Genomic DNA, 20,000 nt, shown 5'->3' with positions numbered 1-20,000 from the left:
TTGCCCCCCTCCACCTCTATCAGACATCTCCCTGTAATGATTGCACCCATGAGGAGGCTTTAGTCCAGTTCCCAGTTGATTAGTAGTGTGTGTGTTGTGTGCGCGTGCGCGTGCGTGTGTGCTTGCATGCCTGTGTGTGTGTATGAGGGGGTGTTCCCTGCCCGTGCCTGCGTCCGGCTGCGTCCTCATTACCCCACCAGTCCGCGGCCCGGCGTCTGCCTCCCCAGTGCGTGGGCTCCCTTCTGAAGTGACCCGCGAACAAATGCAAATGGAAAAATCAATCCAGCCGGAAATCATGGCGGTGACGGTGTGCTTTTGTTCTGGGAAGGGGCTTAGGCGGCTCTGAAAGCTGCTCAGTGCGGTGTAAACATCAGACCTCATTTGGGCCAAATTACCCTTCTCCCCGCTGCTGGGCCCTGCCCTCATGAATAAATTGCTGTGCCCCGCATTTGTAAATAATTGTTTCTCCATCTGTTTGCGCTTTGGTTTCTTCTCTTCATTTTCTTTTTGCCCTCTCTCTCTCTCTCTCTCTCTCTCTCTCTCTCTCTCTCTCTCTCTCTCTCTCTCTCTCTCCTTTCTTTCTTTCTTTCTTTCTTTCTTTCTTTCTCTCTCTCTCTCTCTCTCTCTCTCTCTCTCTCTCTCTCTCTCTCTCTCTCTCTCTTCTCTTTCTCTTTCTCTTTCTTTCTGTATGTCTATTTATATATCTCTCTAATTTTCTGTCTGTACTCTGTGTCTTTGGCACATTTTCACTCCCTTGCACTCTCAAACTCACTCTGTCCCTCTCTCTCACTCTCACTTTCACTCTCCCTCTATCTCTCTCTCTCCCTCTGTCTTTCTCTATCTCTCCATTTCTTTCCTTCTTTCTTTCGCTCTCCCATCTTTTTACCTCTATCTTATTTTTCACTGTGTCTCACACACTAGTAATTTCTCTCTCTCTCTCTCTCTCTCTCTCTCTCTCTCTCTCTCTCTCTCTCTCTCTCTCTCTCTCTCTCTCTCTCTCTCAATTCAATTTCAGTTCAAGAAAGCTTTATTGGCATGAACGTTTCAATAACATCATTGCCAAAGAGTAATTACATATACACATCCCTCTCTCCCTCTCTCTCCTCCTCTCCTTTTCTCCCTCCCTCTTTCTCTATCAGGTGTCTTTCACTGTGGCCCAGCTCCCCATGCTGTCAGGAGATGAGTCGCTCGCCTGCTCTTTTGGAGGCCTTCCCTCCCAGTCTGCCGTTGTCATGGAGAACAGGATCACCTGTCAGTCACCCAAACCGGAGCTCCTCCCCCCAAGCCCTCCAGGCAGCGGTGGGTCCCAGCACCCCCCACCCCACCCCGCCTCCCCTCCCCTCCTTCTCCCCCCACTTCCTCCTCTTCCACCACCTCCCACGCAGGGTAGCGTTACCACAGCTGATGTAGATTCACACAAAAACAACCTTTCACACACTCCCTCCAACAATGCACTCTTCCCTATGTGAAGCCGCCCTGGTCTAAACACTCTGTGAGCATTTCAAACATTCTGCCTGAAAGTGTTTATCTCTAGCAGACTCAGGTGTTTAGGTCTGCCAGACATCAGGTCTGATGATACGATTAGTTGCAGATTGTTGATCTAGTTTTTCTTCCGCACCATTTCCTTATTTGGAATATTTTTGCCATGTTTCGAAATTTGGTAGATTTTATTTCCCAGAGCTTTATCTCAACAACAATCTTATTACCTTGTGAACACAATGGTGAAATGCCATTGTATCGGCTGTCAGTACAGCAGCTGATAGACAATAGGCTTTTAAACAGTCTCAGATTACACTGACTGGATTAAAAATGTCAGCCAATCAGAAGCAACCTATGGAAGAAGATTGGTTTTGAGTGATGTTTAGAATCCAGTTAAAAAGTCAGTACAGCAGCTAGTGAGTTTAGGAAGTTTGGTGAGTGAGGTGTGTGGGGGGTGTTTTTTGTCGTGTGTGTGCTAAGGGTGTTTTTTTTTTTTCTTGTGTACAGATCACATGGCTCTCAGAGTGTCTCTGATGTTTGGCGATGTGACCATCGCGCACACAAACCTCACCTTCTATGACTGCAGAGCCGTGGGTCGGCTCAATGCAACCTCCCCGTAAGCAAACGCTGTGTGTGTGTGTGTGTGCGCTTGTAAGTTTCCTCGAGTGAGAAACCTAATTAACTGCTTCAGACACCACATCTATCAGCAACATTTTCTAGGCAAATTTAGCACCCCAGCTATCGCACATTAAAAGTGCATATTCAGGAGATCTGTGACTTTTATATAAACCTCGGTACCTCATTTCTAGTTAATGGAACGCAAGTCGATATCTACTACTAGAACTAAGCTGGCCATGACCTGGCCTGACCTGGATTTCTGTTGGGCTTTTAGCATCGCTAGAGTGATCGCTCTACTGCAGCACTCTGGGTGTGTGTACGTGTGGGTGCAAGTGTGCATGTGTTCCACTGCTGTTATTTAAATCAACTCAGAAATGACTATTCGGGATTTGTGTTTGTGTTTTGTTTGCTATGGGTTTATTGTGTGCCTTTGTGTAGGTTTGCAGGTTCATAGGGTGTGTGTGTGGGGGGGTCATTATCATAATCATTTATGCAGCATTCTCAGCGTTCTTTGCTATTTGTGTGTGTGTGTGTGCATAAATGTGCAGGTGTGTTGATGTAGTTTAATGTGGTGTGTTTTCTGCAGCTGTATGGCGTGTGTGGGAAGCAGGTGGCCGTGTCACTGGTGTGCCCTGGATGAGGTGTGCACTCACGAAAGGAGCTGCCCACGCCAGCCTATCATATACAACGCTGGGGTAAGGAACACACACTCACACACACATTGTCTCACACACTCGATAGCAGCTGCCTACGACAACCCATCATATGCAACTGGGGTAAAATTAACACAGACTCACACACTCAAACACACACACACACACACTCAACAGGAGCTGCCTACAACAGCCCATCAAATGCAACTGAGGGATAAGGACCACATAAACGTACACACGCTCGAAACACACACACATACATACATACATACATACACACACACACACACACACACACACACACACACACACACCAAATCATCACATGCAACTCGGGGCTACACGCACACTCAACAGGCGCTGCCTACACCAACTCGCCATATTCAGCTCTAAGATTAGGAGTGTGACTGGTACACATACATGCAGATACACAGATGCCATAGGAACGGCCCATCCCAGGCCACACTCCCAGCCACCCCCACCCCCACACCCACCCCCACCCCCACCCCCACCCCCACCCCACACCCCCACACCCACCCCCACACCCACCCCCACCCACACCCCACCCCACACCCACCCCACCCCCACCCACACCCACCCACACACAGGACAAAGCTGGCCACACAAGCCCCTTATACACAGTAGAGCGCATGTGTGAGGGGCTGTTGAGAGTAAAACAGAAAGGTCAACACGCAAACACACTCATGTGCTCATCACACACACACACACACACACACACACACACACACACACACACACACACACACACATACAACATTTCCTTCGATCAGTTTGGACTGCTGAGAATGTTTTTTTGTCTGTTTCTATCCATTTCTTTTCACTCTTTAGGAGTCTGTTAAGCCATACCCAATGCCTTTGTAGGAGCTGAATTGAATGCATGTGTTTTATTTTAATAAAACTGGCCCCAGTCATTTCCAGGGTTATTTGGCAGACAGGATTAAGGTCCTCTTCGCTAAAATGTGTTTTTTTTTTTTTTTTTGGGAGAGGCTCTGCCGAGAGACCCTCCAGTCCAGAGGTTAATGTTTAATCCATGTCTGTGAAAGTACCCCATGTGGGGTGGCGATTAAAATGTGCAAAAGCGCTTATTTTAATTTCACAGGACCTGTGTACTTGGGGATCAGTTGAAGTGTTTTAATGAATGTTCATGCACACGTGTGTGTGTGTGTGTGTGTGTGTGTGTGGGGGGGGGTTGGTTGGTGTGTGGGATGGAGGACTAATGTTCAAACAGACATTTTGGTAGAGTGTGTGTGTGTCCATGTGCTTGCTTTCAGATTTGGCGAGTGTTGTTCAAATGACTTTCTTTGTTGTATGTTGAATGGCGTTTATTTGTGTGTCTTGCTTGGAAGTGTTCTTCAGTGTTTGTATGTTTTTGCCTGTATGTCCTTTTATCTATAGATTTTTCTCATAGCTGATTTGATGTCTGGGTGTGTGTGTGCAGGAGAATTCGTCTCCGCGGGGTATGGACTCGTGTCCGTGTGTGTGGGCTCTTCAAGGCTCTTCTCTGGTGCCAGTGGGCTTTGATAAGGAGCTCTACCTGCTGGGGAAGAACCTGGACATGTTTGAGGTACCCCAGCACATTGGTCTTCCTCACCATACTTTTGCAATGCAACACAAATACCCCTACACCCCCCCCTCCCGTCAAGCACACACGCACAAAATCATTTCAGTCTCCACTCCCCATCAAACCACACACAAACATATCTCCCCACACAACCACAAACCCCCACCCCACATGGGGGTCTCCAGCTCTCACTCTATCTCTTTATCTCTCTCTTTCTCTCACACACACACACACACACAGACACACACATGCGCACACACACACTGACAGAACCAGCCTATTCTGCCCCCACCCTTCTCCCTCCACCACTCCAAGAGGCCCGTTCTGACCCCCATGTCCGGTCCTCATAATAATCCAAGTGATTTCATGGAGGCGCATTTAGAGAGGCCCATTAACATCGCGCCATGCCTCCGGCCTAAACGCCTCCAATCCCCCCGGGTGACGAGCGGCCTTGGAGGCTCTCCCAGCAGCCGAGTGATGTCTGATTTTCTCTCCCCTCTCGACAGGACGAGGAGGATTACGTGTGCGTGGTGGAGATCGAGGGCAGGTCGCTGATGCTGCCCGCCACGCTTATTCGAGGGGAGAAGCAGATGCACACCTTTAAGTGCTCCGCTCAGCAGGTAAGTACCAAATACCAACACAGCAACACAGAGATCCACCAGCACACACAGACACACGCCAACTGGGAATTTACACCGCACGCAAGCAAACACACGCAAGATATAAGCAAGACGTAAATGAATCAATTTACACTGCCCCCGTCTCTAACGTGGGTTTATGTGTTTTTCTATGTATACGCTTCACATGTGCTCTTGAGTAGAATTGAAGCATAAAAATACATTTTCCTATACCTTTCACGACCATTATACACGTGTAAAGCCCTGTCAGTGTAAATTACACACTCATTCTAATAGATTATACCGCTAATCAACATCAGATGGACTGAATAACAGTTGAAAAACGGCTCTGGTGAAAATTGCCAGTAAGAGATGCCAACACCACCAGGTGCTGCCAGTATTCAGCTGCTATCAATTCTGTTTAAAGGTTTGCATTTTTGATATGTAATAGCATAAATAGTAGCAGTTAACTATGTCATAACTTGCATCATATAATTTGTACCATAAAAAGTTCAGTATCCGAATAGCTTTTTGCAAAAATGTATGTTACCAAAAAGATAGCAGCCAAGTTGAGGATCCCTGGAGTCGAACCAAGAAATGTGTGGGAATTTGAAGCTTTGAAGCTGTGTGATGGATAGTGATTCATGTACCTGTGTGTCTGTGTCTGTCTGTGTCTGTCTGTGTCTGTCTGTGTCTGTCTGTGTGTGTCTGTGTGTGTCTGTGTGTGTGCCAGTATCAGTACTCAGTGCAGCAGTTGGAGTACTCCGCTCCTGTGTACTTGCTGAGAGGGACCAGGCGCATTGACTCTGCACCCAACATACGGCGTAAGTGTGGTGGCCAAGGCGGGATTTACTGGAATTTAATTAAACGCTCATCTGATTGATTTGAGCTGCTCCTTGACTGATACACATCAGCCCTGAAACTTGGCTGCGGTTTTATGTTAATATGCTCTAATCAATTATCCTCTGTGTGTGTGTGTTTGTGTGTGTGTGTGTGTGTGTCTGCGCGTGTGTGTGCATGCTTGTACGCGCGTTTTGTTTTTGTGGTGCCATCTTTGTTTTTTTCATTGCTTGTGTCAGTCCAACTCTACAACTGTTCGGTGGGTCAGTCGGACTGCAGCCAGTGTCGAGCGGTGGCTCCGGCGTACAGGTGTGTGTGGTGCGGAGGGGAGAACTCGGGGTGTGTGTACAGCGACGCCTGCACTGACAGTCACGAGGACAGCTGCCCGCCCCCCCTCATCACCAAGGTAACACCGCATCACACACATACATGCAGACGCACACATAAACACACACACCGAAAAATGCTTCTCTTGTGAAATGTAAAAAATTATAATGATAGGCTGTCGCAGTGTAATGAGGTGGTTATTGGAATGTGACAGGTCTTCTCTTTGTCTCTCCTGGCCCAATAGACCTGCTGAAAAACTCGACTAAAGATGCACTGAAAGTGAAATGTGTAGACAAAGCTGTTTTGTTATACTGCATATGTGGATGTGTCTCCACCAATGCTTTCTAGTTGCAGTCTATTAACCAATTGATTTTTTTCCAACTTGATAACAGTCACCTGAAGGCTAGAAGTCAGTGGAGCATTCAGCTAATGACATGTTCCCTACTAGTTCTACCTTAAATAATTTGAACTCCCTGACAACTCTACATTAACCACGACATGGTTTGTAACTGTCGTATTCTGAGACTAGTCTTTGATATTTTTTCACGATGCTGCACATCTTTCCTCGCTCCTTGATGAAACCCAGAGCTAAATGACTATGATGTAAAGATGTAAGGATGTAAATGCATCTCTCCCTCCCTCTCCTCTCTTTCTACCTCTCCTCTCTCTCTCTCCTCTCTCCTCTCTCTCTCCCCCTCTCTGGCTGCCGCCTCCACAGCCCCATGGGAGCGCTGCTCAGCATCTGCTCCTCATGCTGCACTCATTAAGGCAATCAAGCCTGCGAGATAAAGCAGCCTGATAATGGCCTAAACCCAAGTGTGTGTGTGTGCGTGTGTTTCTGTGTGCGTGTGTGTGTGTCATTTGCCGTGTGCCGCCGTATCTTCAGATCCAGCCCACCACGGGGCCTCTAGAGGGGGGCATCCACGTGACCATCTGGGGGTCCAACCTGGGCCAGCGCTTCGAGGACATCCAGCACGGCGTGACGGTGGCTGGGGTGAGGTGTAAACCACTGCCTGAAGGCTACCTCATATCCACCAGGTACGAGCGTAGGCCACACTCTCACAACACACACATACACACACACACTCCATTCGTCACATTCACCACACACACACACACACACACATACACACACACACACACACACACACACACACACACACACACACACACACACTCTGGCCGGGCTGTGGTCACACTGCGGTCTATCATAATGCACAGAAAATCAGCGATATAGTGTAGGCCACTAGGGGTTGTGTAGTGGTATGGCATAATCGACTTCATCAGAAGCATTTAGTCATTTTTTTTTCATTTCAGTAGTGCCGGCGGGCATCAACATTTCTTAAAATAACCCCGAATGCATTTGCATTCATTAGAAAACAGCGGTGCACTGGTGTTTTAATGTCATGTAAATGAGCCAACTGTGATCCATGCATAGCAACGCACTGGATATGTCTGGGTGCGTCCCTCAGCAGGACTGTGAGCTCGCTTGCTTGTTTTTTTTTGTCCATGCACCCAGTATAGGTGCACTTTAGAAACTATTATTGGAGCGTGGATGCCTGGTATTTCCTGCATTCTGGAAGCAGTTTGTTTGTGTAGGCCCTTTTGGTGGCGGGCTCCTTGCGAGTGGTATTTGCAGGCCGGCCCTGCAGTGCCGCCCAGGCTGGGCTCGCCTGTTTGAAATGCCTGGAAATCGGCTCTGACCAGACAATGGTGCCACAGCACCGCCTCTGAAACACACATCCTGTTTACCAAGTTATTTCTGATGAGTGATCCCAGCATCCTGAGATAGAGCTGTCTCTCTCTCTCTCTCTCTCTCTCTCTCTCTCTCTCTCTCTCTCTCTCTCTCTCTCTCTCTCTTTCTCTTTCTTTCTTTTTGGCTCTTTCTTTCTTGCTCTCGCTCTCTCTATTGCATGCTCTTGCTTGCACTTTAAATAAGCTGTAATTGTCTATGGCTTGGCACTGACATGTTTGTTTGTTTGTTTGTTTTTTGTGTGTTTGTGTGTTCCACAGGATTGTGTGTGAGCTGCAACGCAGCACACAGATTAAAGGACCTGTCGTGATCACTGTGGGAGATTCTCCACCAGGACGGTCACTGCAGTCATTCACTTATCAAGTGAGTCACTTAAATCACTTAGGAGAGCCCCGTTATTTACGGAAACACACATCATGGCCTCCTCTCTCTCTCTCTCTCTCTCTCTCTCTCTCTCTCTCTCTCTCTCTCTCTCTCTCTCTCTCTCACACATACTCACAAACACACACACACACAAATATATATATTTACACACACGCACGCACACACACTCACACTCCATCCTGCATACTTTTCTTTCAAAAACATATTCAAGGAAAAACACACCCAAACCACACAGCACATACTCACTCACACACACGCGCACACCACACACACACACACACACACACCCGCACACGCGCGCACACACACACACACACACACACACACACTGCCAGTGGCGCAGACTCCCTGAAGGTCTCAGCCTCTCCTTCACTCCCTCACTGTTTGCAGTTTTGTTTCTCCTTAACTCTCAAAGTATGATTGAAACTTGCCCTTAGGTAGAAAAACAAAAATACACGCATAAAAACAAGACATCAAAGGCTTGAAGTCGTAAATATTTCATACTTAAAAGTTCTGACATTCAATCCAGTAAACATTTCTCGCCATTCTGGGTACATGTAAATGATTCTTCCCCTTACATTTGATATTTGTTTTCAGGATTCAATACGATTCTGTCTGCACTTATATAATGTCAGGAAAGTGTTTATTGTTGTGGAAGTGTATTTTATTTTCCAAAGTCTTCTGAAGTCTGACTTGCCTACAGAGTATCATTACATCATCATAACCTTCCTCATCCTTTCACTTGTGTGTGTGTGTGCGTGTGCGTGAGATAGGACCCTCAGCTGGTAGGCATTGAGCCTGATAAGGGTCCAGTGTCCGGCGGCACACGTCTGACAGTAAAGGGCTCCCACCTGCTCACAGGACAAAGGAGTGACCTGAAGGCCTTCGTAGGACAGCAGCCCTGTTACATGTAAGCTGTATCACACTCCGGCACACTGAATGTGGGCTGCTCTCATGCTTCCCTCCTCTTGTCAGCTGATGTACAGAAGGCACGCTAACAGGAGGTCAGCTGTGCCGTCTCTCCGCAACGATTGCTTGGAGCTTGTTATGTGTTCCCCGCCCCCACCCCCCCGCAGGGCTCTTTCCTGCGGACTGGATTCCAGTTTGTGTCATGTGCCTGCTGCAGTTTACAGGTCAAACAGAGACCAGGAGGGTGGCAGGCTAGGCTCTCTGGCTGTGCTGAGCTGAGCTGCACTGCAGATCGTTATCTCAGAGAGCCTCAGACAATACACATCAGACAACATCCATACACACACACACACACACACACACACAAAACGTATACACAAACATGTGTATACACACACACACACACACAACCAAAACAATCACACACTAATTAACAGAAACACAAAGGCTCCCGCTTATCAAACGCAAACAGATCACCTGACAAAACACACACCCTGAAGCAGAAGAGGAAATTGTTTACATAAAGAGCCACACATACTCAAGCAGACTCATAAACAAGGACAAGATACCAGCCCAAATCCCCAGACAAATAGAGCAAGTGCAGGAGAAAGAAAGCACAAACATTTAACGCACAAACTATAAATCCACAGTGTGTGAATCATAATTAAAAACACACTCTGATTATTTCTCATTCTATTTCTCTCTCTCTCTCTCTCTCTTTCTCTCTCTCTCTCTCTCTCTCTCTCTCTCTCTCTCTCTCTCTCTCTCTCTCTCTCTCTCTCTCAGAGTGGAAGAGGTGAATGACACCCAGCTAGTGTGCCGCACTAGCCGCGCTAACCACACGTCCGAGCTCACAGTCCGTGTTCTGTTTGGCAAGGCGGAGAGGACGGTGGGAAATGCGGTCTTCCGCTATTTACAGGACCCCATCATTACAGACGCGTCCCCTGCCGAGAGCTTCTACGGGTGAGCAGCGTGTGTTAAAAGCATCCTACCGCCCCAGCCAGTTGGAAGATTACAGAAGTCTAATTACACTGCAAGAGAGCGAGAGCTTTCCAATTATGCCTGACGTTTGACTAAAATAAAAAGACTTCAACTTTTTCATGTGTCGCTGTTTCTCAGGGGCGGACGGGCGATCACAGTGAGAGGGGAGAACTTTGACATCATCCAGCAGCCAATGATGTCCATGTGGGTGGAGCCAGTGGGCAACTTCCTGGTGCGGAGGAGGCGACACATGTCTCCCAGCGGACCCCATGTGGCCTTCAACAGTAGCATGATAAAGGTACAATTACTTCACCCCAGCTGCAGATTTCCTCCAACTAATCCTGCAGGATTACACTGAAGTAAAAACATGTCATTGCCATGGTACCATGTATTAGTGCTTCTCATGCAAAGACACTAATGCATTAGTTTGCTTGTAGAGACTGGTTTATCCAGTAGTCCATTAAAATAAAAGAAATGTCAATCTCAAAAAGCGGAAAATCCGTATTAAATATAAAATATATTGTAGATCAAGGCCTTTCATTCTTTTTGGTGTGTGTTATTACTTCAGAAACAGGAGCGCTGTGTGGATGTGATGTCAGACCGGATGACCTGCCTGACCCCAGCGGTCCCTCCCGACTGGAGGGTGGTGAGCGTGTGGTTCGAGCTGGACAACCTGCAGGTGGACTTTGAGAGCATCACAGGGAGGAAGTTCACCTACTACCCCAACCCGGAGCTCTACGCCCTCAACTTTCACACCCCCGACATTCCCTACCGATTCAAACCGGGAGCGGTGATCGCCGTGGAGGTCAGACTCCCTCATAAACAACCTCTCTTCTGTCTTTTGTTGTGTTGAATTCAAGGGTTTATATCCATGCAGGCATTTGGTATTTACACACTAACATAGATGTCATCATGGATTTGGACTGTTTCCCAGCTGGGTGATGTAGTGTGTTTTGTTATATGCCTCTGCGGTTTCATTTGGTGTTTGCCATCATCAGTAGTTGTGTTGTTGTCGCCATGCTATGTTGAGCAGTGGCTCTGGTGGGTTTCTCTTGCAGTTTCTGCTGGTGTTGATGTCAATAGTGATGTGATGCTGATTATGTGTTTTTGTGGGAAAAGTGCTCCGTGGGAGTTGTCATGCTGACGTTGATATTTGATAAAGGATAAGCTGTGTTGAAAAGCCGATGTTGACACTGAAAACAGTCCTGATGCTGTTGATGCCCTTTGCTTCATGGTGTTTAGGCAAAGGCTGTCAGTGTCTCATCTTAATGATTCCCCTCACACTGTTACAGTACGGATTACATGTGTGTTTAGTGGTGTCTTTGTATTGAATGGCTGGTGATGAAACAGAATGCGTGCTTCACAGTTCTGAAGCTTCTTATTGTTGTGGTGTTGGTGAGGGATCAGAGGGTTAATAGCACAAAAGGAGCTTACTGGATTACCACGGTAACTTCAGGAATAACCGCTGATCTACAAGAGAACGCTTTACTGCATGTATTGCCTCTGAAGTTACATATTGTTTTGAGATCAGCGGTAGCTGCCAAAGTTGCCTGGGTACACCAGTAATCTCACTTTGTATTGTTGCAGGGTGTGTAGCGGTGCGCTAGTAGTGTTTCTGACTTTTAATAACTGTGGAGGCATGACTCGTCAGTGTAATTACTGACTTTGAGTGTTTTTCTTTGTGGTTAGTGGTGTCAGTATAATGTTACATAATTCTGAGATGCTCACGTCTGCCAGTGAGCGGCCTATTTAGTTTGAAAGAAATGAAATCATCTGAACTCTAATTTGATCTGCTGTGGTAAGTTGCACTGAGTGTGTTGATATGGGTGTTTGATAATGTCTTTCTGGTGTGTGTGTGTGTGTGTGTGTGTGTGTGTTCAGGGTAAAGACCTGATGTTGGCCATGACCCGTGACGAGGTGGTGGCCTGGCTGGGGGACCAGCGGTGCGAAGTGAAGACCCTGGACAACACACACCTGTACTGCGAACCTCCTGAGGAGCAGCCGCTCAGCAGAGACACCGAGTCAGAGTTACCCAGTCTCCACGTGAGTACCCACACACGTACATACACACACACACACACACATACACATACACACATTTGCAGATGTCACAGTGATCTTGGGCCTAATTAGTAACAACAATGAACAGCTCTACTTGGATTAGGTTGATGAGGTGGTACAGTGGTGTCAATCTAACAGCTTGACACTGAATGTCAATAAAACCAAGGCATTACAAGGATTACAGAAGGCAGCAGCAGAACTACAGTTACACCCCACTAATGATCAGCGCGCAACCTGTAGAGAGAGTCACAAGTTTTAAATACCTTGGTGTCCACATTACTGAAGACTTAACATGGACTGTTAACACTCAATATGTTCTGAAGAAGTCCAGACAACAACTCTACTTCCTTCGTCAGCTAAGGAAATTCAAAGTTTCTACATCCATCATGAAGGCCTTCTACACTTCAGCGGTTGAGAGTGTTCTAACTGGTAGCATCATCACCTGGTATGGGAACTCCACAGTTAGAGATTGTAGTACTCTGCAGAGAGTAGTGCGCTCAGCTGAATGTACTATAAGAACTCAACTCCCTGCTCTACAAGATATCTATTCCAGAAGAGTACTCATAAGAGCCCAAAAGATCCTGAAGGACCCCCACACACACACACACACACCTACATGACTTTTACCACTTTTACATCCCTCTACCTATGCTACAGACCTTTTATTTATTTTCTTATTTCATCACACACACACACAAACACACACACACACACACACACACCTGACTTTCTCCAACTTTTGCACATCTCCATAGAACTTTTTATTTATTATTTTTGAGTTCTCCTCCATCTATCTACCCATGTCCTTGATCCCCCATCCCCAACACACATACAAAAAAACACACACACTTACATCATCACTGTCATCACCACACATACATACAGCACACTGCTTGCTACAGTAAGCCTCCTCTACATACTTGTTGCACACTGCCCCCTACATACACAGCACAATGTCTTCAGGATATTCTCCAACACACATCCTCTACATACTTACAGCACACTGCTCCCACCTACCCACACAAACACTGCACACACACACACACACACACACACACACACACACACACACACACACACACACACACACAGTCACTCCACTCCCTCCACCCCACACACATCTTCACTGTCATCACTCACATACATCATATATTACAGTACTCTGCTTGTGGGAGTCCCTTCACCATACTTGCAGTACACTGCACCCCCCTCTCCCCCCATACACAGCACATTATTTCATCAGGAAGCTTCTCCAACACATATCCCCAACATACTTACAGCACACTGCACCCCCCCCCCCCCCCCAATACACAGCACATTGTCTCATGAGGAAGCTTCTCCAACACACACACACACACCTACATGACTTTTACCACTTTTACATCCCTCTCCCTATGCTACAGACCTTTTATTTATTTTCTTATTTCATCACACGTCAAAACACACACACACACCTGACTTTCTCCAACTTTTGCACATCTCCATAGAACTTTTTATTTATTATTTTTGAGTTCTCCTCCATCTATCTACCCATGTCCTTGATTCCCCCCCCCCACCACCCCCATCCCCAACACACATACAAAAACACACACACTTACATCATCACTGTCATCACCACACATACATACAGCACACACCGCTTGCTACAGTAAGCCTCCTCTACATACTTGTTGCACACTGCCCCCTACATACACAGCACAATGTCTTCAGGATATTCTCCAACACACATCCTCTACATACTTACAGCACACTGCTCCCACCTACACACACACACACACACACACACACACACACACACACAGTCACTGCTCCACTCCTCCCCGCCCCACACACACATCTTCACTGTCATCACTCACATACATCATATATTACAGTACTCTGCTTGCAAGAGTAAGTCCCTTCACCATACTTGTAGTACACTGCCCCCTCCCCTACATACACAGCACATTATTTCATCAGGAAGCTTCTCAACACATATCCCCAACATACTTACAGCACACTGCACCACCACCCCCCCCAATACACAGCACATTGTCTCATGAGGAAGCTTCTCCAACACACATATTGCACACTGCCCTCTCCCCACATACACAGCACACTATCCCATCTCCCTTTTCATCCCCCAACACACACACCAAGACCCCTGGCAGTTGGGTTAGCCACTTGAGCCGTGGATCTGCCCAAGGTTTCTTTTCCTTGGTAAGGGAGTTTTTCCTTGCCCCTGTTGCTCTTGGGTGCTCTTTTGTTGGTGCCCCAAATCCCAATCCTCCCCCACCTTTCTTATGCAGCCCTGGCCACTTAATCTACTAAACCCCTCTTTCTTTTGCACTTTTACCCCCCCCATAAATGCACAAATAGGTTGACACCAGACATAATTTCACTGCATTTCTTACTTCCAGTAACTATATGCATGTGACAATAAACTTCCTTGTATCCTTGTACATACAGACACACCCACACATACAGAGACACAACACACACACACACACACACACACACACACACACACACACACACACACACACACACACACACACACACACACACACACACACACACACAGACACACATACAGACACACAGACACATACACAGAGACAAACACATACACAGACACACATACAGACACACAGACACATACACAGAGACAAACACACACACATACACAGACACACATACAGACACACAGACACATACACAGAGACAAACACATACACAGACACACACACACACATACACATACACATACACATACACAGACACACATACAGACACACACAGACACTCCTCAATGTTAAGCATTTCCAGAAGAGCTACCCCTTGGCAGGGCAACCCAGTCTACATGGGTGCCATGCATACACATACAAATGCATGCCTGTGAGCACACACACACACACACACACACACACACACACACATGCACACACATCCACCAGAGAGACAGTTTCTTGGCATAGACAAATCAGACTTGCACTGTATGCATGCACACATCACACACATGCATACACCCACACCTTTCCAGCCCACTCACAAACCTCAGGGGGAGCATACTGACATTGCATGACATTCACATATTCACACATTTCTGCACTTCTTCCGGGCTCTGTCCGGGTATCTGTCCTCTGTGGTTTTCACAGATGTAGTCACATGCAGACACGATCACACATGCATGGCCACACTTGCAAACGCAAACACTCTTAAAGGATGTCAACATGTCTCAAATGATTCACCTGGTGTTACCAGTTTATATAATGTTTGCTATTGCTAGTGTGTGTGTGTGTGTGTGTGTGTGTGTGTTGTTTGTGGTGTGTGTTTCTTTTAACCTGTGTGTGTTTGAAGGTTTTTAATGCATATTTGAAACAGTGTGATAAATACACAGATACTGTACTTAATTTACCCCAATAGAAATTTAGGAAACTGGTTGTGTTACTGGTGTTTCGTATGGTGGCATATCTACTCTTGTGTGTGTGTGTGTGCGCGTGTGTGCGTGGCCAGGTTGTGATGGGGAAGCTGGTGTTTGACCTGGGCCCGGTGCAGTACGACACAGATGACCCATCCCCCGTGCCCCTGGCTGCCCAGGTGGGACTGGCAGCCAGCGCTGCTGTGGTGGTGCTCATCGTGCTGGTCATCATCCTCATGTACAGGTCAGAAACACACACACAAACGCATTACATGTATTCATTTAGCTGACAGCTGAGTGGCTTACAATTGAGAACTAACACTCAAGCTACACTGCAAATGAGACCTTAGTGTAACACTCAATACTATTTTACAAACTTCATCAGACTTTCTAGGATCAGGAAGTTTAAGTACTAACCTGCTCAAAGGAATGGTAGTAGAAGGAGAAATAAGGGAATAATAATAATAATAATATTTATTTATATAGCACTTTTCAAGCATTGAGCACAAAGTGCTTACAGACAAACATGAAGAGCATTTTTTCTATGCACAAAGTGCAACAAAAGTGCTTCAGACACAAACAAACAAATAACAAAAATGCCTAACTGAGCGGCGTAGTCGCCAGCGTACCCGTGACGCGTGAAACATGAAACATACAACATGTGAAACATACGGACAACAAACAGACAAACAATCAAACAAAAAACAAATAATAAAATAAATAATTAATAAGACATTTTAAAAAGAAAACTCATGTTAACTTAGTCCAGTTGGTTGCATCTAGTTAACCGGATGAATAGTCCAACGGCAATGATGAAGGCGCACAGCTGTGTCCAACCCGGAGGATTTAACGTTATCCTGGCAGTCTGGAGAGCACTGGAAGCAATGAACAGTCTGAAGTCGTAGGTGATTCTACAGATCAGCAACTCGGTGGACATATACAGCGACCGTTTGTTGTTCAGTGAGATCGCTGTCATCAGAGTTCTTCAAACTTGCTTCTAACGTTAACGTTACTCAATCCAGACTCCAGGCAGTAGAGCAAGGCAGCTCGCAGGTCAATCCAGTGGTCGCGGCAGCGGCACATCTCTCACAGAGGTCCACCACAACCGTCCTGCGCAGCGCCTTTCACGGATGGAGTAGGCTACCAGAGGCCCAGGACAAAAGCCAACGTCAACGATTAGCCATGGCTAGGTCCTCAGCCCAATGGACTTAAACGTTAAGTTGACTTAACGTCACATCATCAGCAGACTTGTCAGCAAAAAAAAGGACTAAGAATAACACAAAAACTACCAAAAAATAACGCAAATAAAGAGAGAATACATTTAACTAGACAAAAAAAACATTACATATAACAAACAAAAACATGATGCCAGACGGAGTGGCGTGTCTCGCCAGCGTCCCCGTAACCTAGCAACCTAGAATAGAAGAAAGGAAGTGCATGGTTAGGTGTGTTGGGTGAGTTAGGTGTGTGGGTGAGTTGGGTGTGGTAGGAGAGCAGATTGGGTTCTTGGAGAGAAGAATGCCCCTGCTCTGGTAGCACTTGAAGAGAAGAATGCCCCTGATCTGGTAGCACTTGATAGCTTGTTTTACCATTGGGACACTACAGAAGCCAATAGTCTGGATTAACGTGTATGTAGCGGCGGCAGTTGGGGCAGGTCAGGGCACACAGGGATGTGTGTACACACACACACACACACACACACACACACACACACACACACACAGGGTGTTGAAGTCACTGGCAGACTGTGAATTGTGATTCAGTTTGAATAGACAGCTCTATTGATTGACTGAATGTCACTAAAAATCTGATAACTGTCAGAAATATAGCATACCTCACTGATATATGCTTCACCGATATCGACCGTTTACTCATAATTAGACACACACTTCCACACATTTAGTGATGGAGCGTGTTCTATTGGGCGCTGAAACTAATGCCTTTGTCCAGTATGCACCGCACTGTTTTATAATGTACTATGTGTTTGACCAACAGTGCGCTGGTAGGCTTAGACCCTTGTATTAGCTGTGGACCCATGCTGTTGTGGATAAGCCACAGATACAGCTGTTACCATGCATCCCCCTCATGTCCACACCAAGGCCTATTCATACGCACTCATCCCATGTGGAATGTGTCAGATCGGGCGAAGATGACGTCTCGGTGCCCCGCCGCCCCAGCGCTCGATGCCTGTGATGTTGCGGGATAAGATGGGCAGGTGTGGGCACACATGCTCCGCTCAATGCGCCCAACTGTCACTCTTCCCCGTAGTATGAAATTGTAAATGACTGTGGGCGAAAGCTCCAGTCAAGCCTGGTAATTTGATCCTATTACAGCAGAGTAATCCATAGCCAGGAAGGAACAAAAGAAAGCCACATGCTGAGAATATTCACCATTCATGAGAGAGAGAGAGAGAGAGAGAGAGAGAGAGAGAGAGAGAGAGAGAGAGAGAGAGAGAGAGAGAGAGAGAGAGAGAGAGAGAGAGAGAGAGAGAGAGAGAGAGAGAGAGAGAGAGAGAGAGAGAGAGAGAGAGAGAGAGAGAGAGAGAGAGAGAGAGAGAATTTTGGCAGAAGCAAGCTTTAAAATGTATAAGGGGTGGTGGTGGGTTGCAACAGTTGCCCTTGTCTTTTCGCACGCTAACGTGGTTCCTTTGCCGTCTCCAGGAGGAAGAGCAAGCAGGCCCTGCGAGACTACAAGAAGGTTCTGGTCCAGTTGGAGACGCTGGAGATCAATGTCGGCGATCAGTGCCGGAAGGAGTTCACAGGTAGCAGCCAGCCCCGAGAGCCAGCGGCTCCATCAAGCAGCTTGCGCTCTCTCATTTGCATGGGGTTTTTTTTTCTATCTGTGGAGACCAAATGTGGCAGAAAGTGATGCGCCGCCATGTTGTGTTGTGTTTTTGAGCCATGTTGTTGCCAGTAGGCACGAAGCGGGAGCCACTGCAGCCAAAAGCACGGATGATTATCTACTAGTCTGCCGAAATCACATCCAAGTGCATCTTGCATAATGGCTTGTCTGGCATTACTCCTAACTAACCCTGTTCTCTCTCTCTCTCTCTCTCTCTCTCTCTCTCTCTCTCTCTCTCTCTCTCTCTCTCTCTCATTCCCTCACTCTGTCTCTCTATATGTCTGTTTTATTTCTCTTTCCATCTTGCATTCCTCTGCCCTATAATTCTCTTTCTCTTGTTCTCTCCTTTCCTTTGCTCTCTCGCTCCGCTCCTCTTCTCTCTTCCCTCCTTCCTCCCCTCTGTTGTTATCCCCCCCTTCCAGACCTGATGACAGAGATGATGGACCTGAGTAGTGACGTGGGGGGACCGGGAATCCCCCTGCTGGACTACCGCATGTACGCCGAGCGCATTTTCTTCCCCGGCCAGAAGGGGGCACCGCTGAGCCAGAACCTGGACCTGCCCGACTCACGGCGGCAGACGGTGGAGCAGGGCCTGGGCCAGCTCAACAACCTGCTCAACAACAGGCTCTTCCTCACCCGGGTGAGCGCAACGCTGCCCCCTCCAGGCCCACTCCAGCGTTGCATCGCAGTGCTCTCAGTAGAGGTGTACAAGGAAAGGCATCGATAGGATATGGTGTTTCACACCAGATTTATTTTTTTCCTTTTAGACAGAGATGGATTGTTGCCCCCGACCTGTTGCCTGTGTTATCGTAGCTCAGTTTTGATTGGCTTGGAAAAGTCGGATGTGTCGCCGGGGCGCTCACCTCTCACCCCAGGGGAGACTCATTAGCACATTGTATCTGATCAGCAGGTGGGCGTATGTGTGGGTGTGAGTGTGACACTTTAGACAGCAAGGCAGGAAATCTCCCATCTCTGCGCCCACAGAGAGGGCAGAAGATCGAAATGAGGTGTGTGTGTGTGTGTGTGTGTGTGTGTGTGTGTGTGTGTGTGTGTGTGTGTGAGCTTGCTACCGGAAAGACCATACCATACAGTCTCACTCACGAACATGCCCTCATCCCAAGCAAATGCCATAGCAGCGCTCCTACGGGATAACTCCTCTTTGATATAACGCTGTTAGATTGCAAAAAGATATCACGATCAGACTCCATGTATACGCCTCTGAAATATGGATGAGGATCCTGTTGAGGCGCGCTGTTGTGTACATTAAGTAACGCGTGCACGTTCGGCGCTCCGTTTGAGCCCTGTGATGACTATCCAAAAAGAGACAGAAGCCCACCTTTAATATTTCATCAGCTCTTAATTATTCATCCTGAGTTTTCATCTCTGTTTTTCCAGCCTTCCACACATTCCTTTTGGAGGAGACTTATGTCACCCATATAACTTCTTTAGCAGTGGACAGATGTGGTCCTTTTGAGGATGTTTGCAATATTGTCAAATAATTTGCCTTTTGCAACACTCAAATAGTTTAGAACCAAAATGACATGTCCTTATTGAG

General features: G+C 47.0%; 1 protein-coding gene across 1 annotated transcript in view; it reads left to right on the top strand.

The window, feature by feature from the left end:
• The window catches only part of plxnb3 (plexin B3), a 62,517-nt gene that overhangs the window by 34,213 nt on the left and 8,304 nt on the right, over nt 1–20,000 (top strand). Inside the window, 17 exon segments of the mRNA XM_048241434.1 lie at nt 1,140–1,299; nt 1,987–2,095; nt 2,684–2,792; nt 4,210–4,335; nt 4,839–4,952; nt 5,683–5,773; nt 6,029–6,195; nt 7,003–7,154; nt 8,130–8,232; nt 9,027–9,163; nt 9,949–10,125; nt 10,282–10,441; nt 10,712–10,948; nt 12,025–12,186; nt 15,700–15,848; nt 18,265–18,365; nt 18,868–19,085. Coding sequence (XP_048097391.1) covers nt 1,140–1,299; nt 1,987–2,095; nt 2,684–2,792; nt 4,210–4,335; nt 4,839–4,952; nt 5,683–5,773; nt 6,029–6,195; nt 7,003–7,154; nt 8,130–8,232; nt 9,027–9,163; nt 9,949–10,125; nt 10,282–10,441; nt 10,712–10,948; nt 12,025–12,186; nt 15,700–15,848; nt 18,265–18,365; nt 18,868–19,085 — 2,472 coding nt within the window.

The sequence above is a fragment of the Alosa alosa genome, chromosome 4 (genome assembly GCF_017589495.1).
Source record: "Alosa alosa isolate M-15738 ecotype Scorff River chromosome 4, AALO_Geno_1.1, whole genome shotgun sequence".
Taxonomy (NCBI): domain Eukaryota; kingdom Metazoa; phylum Chordata; class Actinopteri; order Clupeiformes; family Clupeidae; genus Alosa; species Alosa alosa.
Note: the sequence above shows the minus strand (reverse complement) of the source record. Positions and strands in the feature narration are given on the sequence as shown.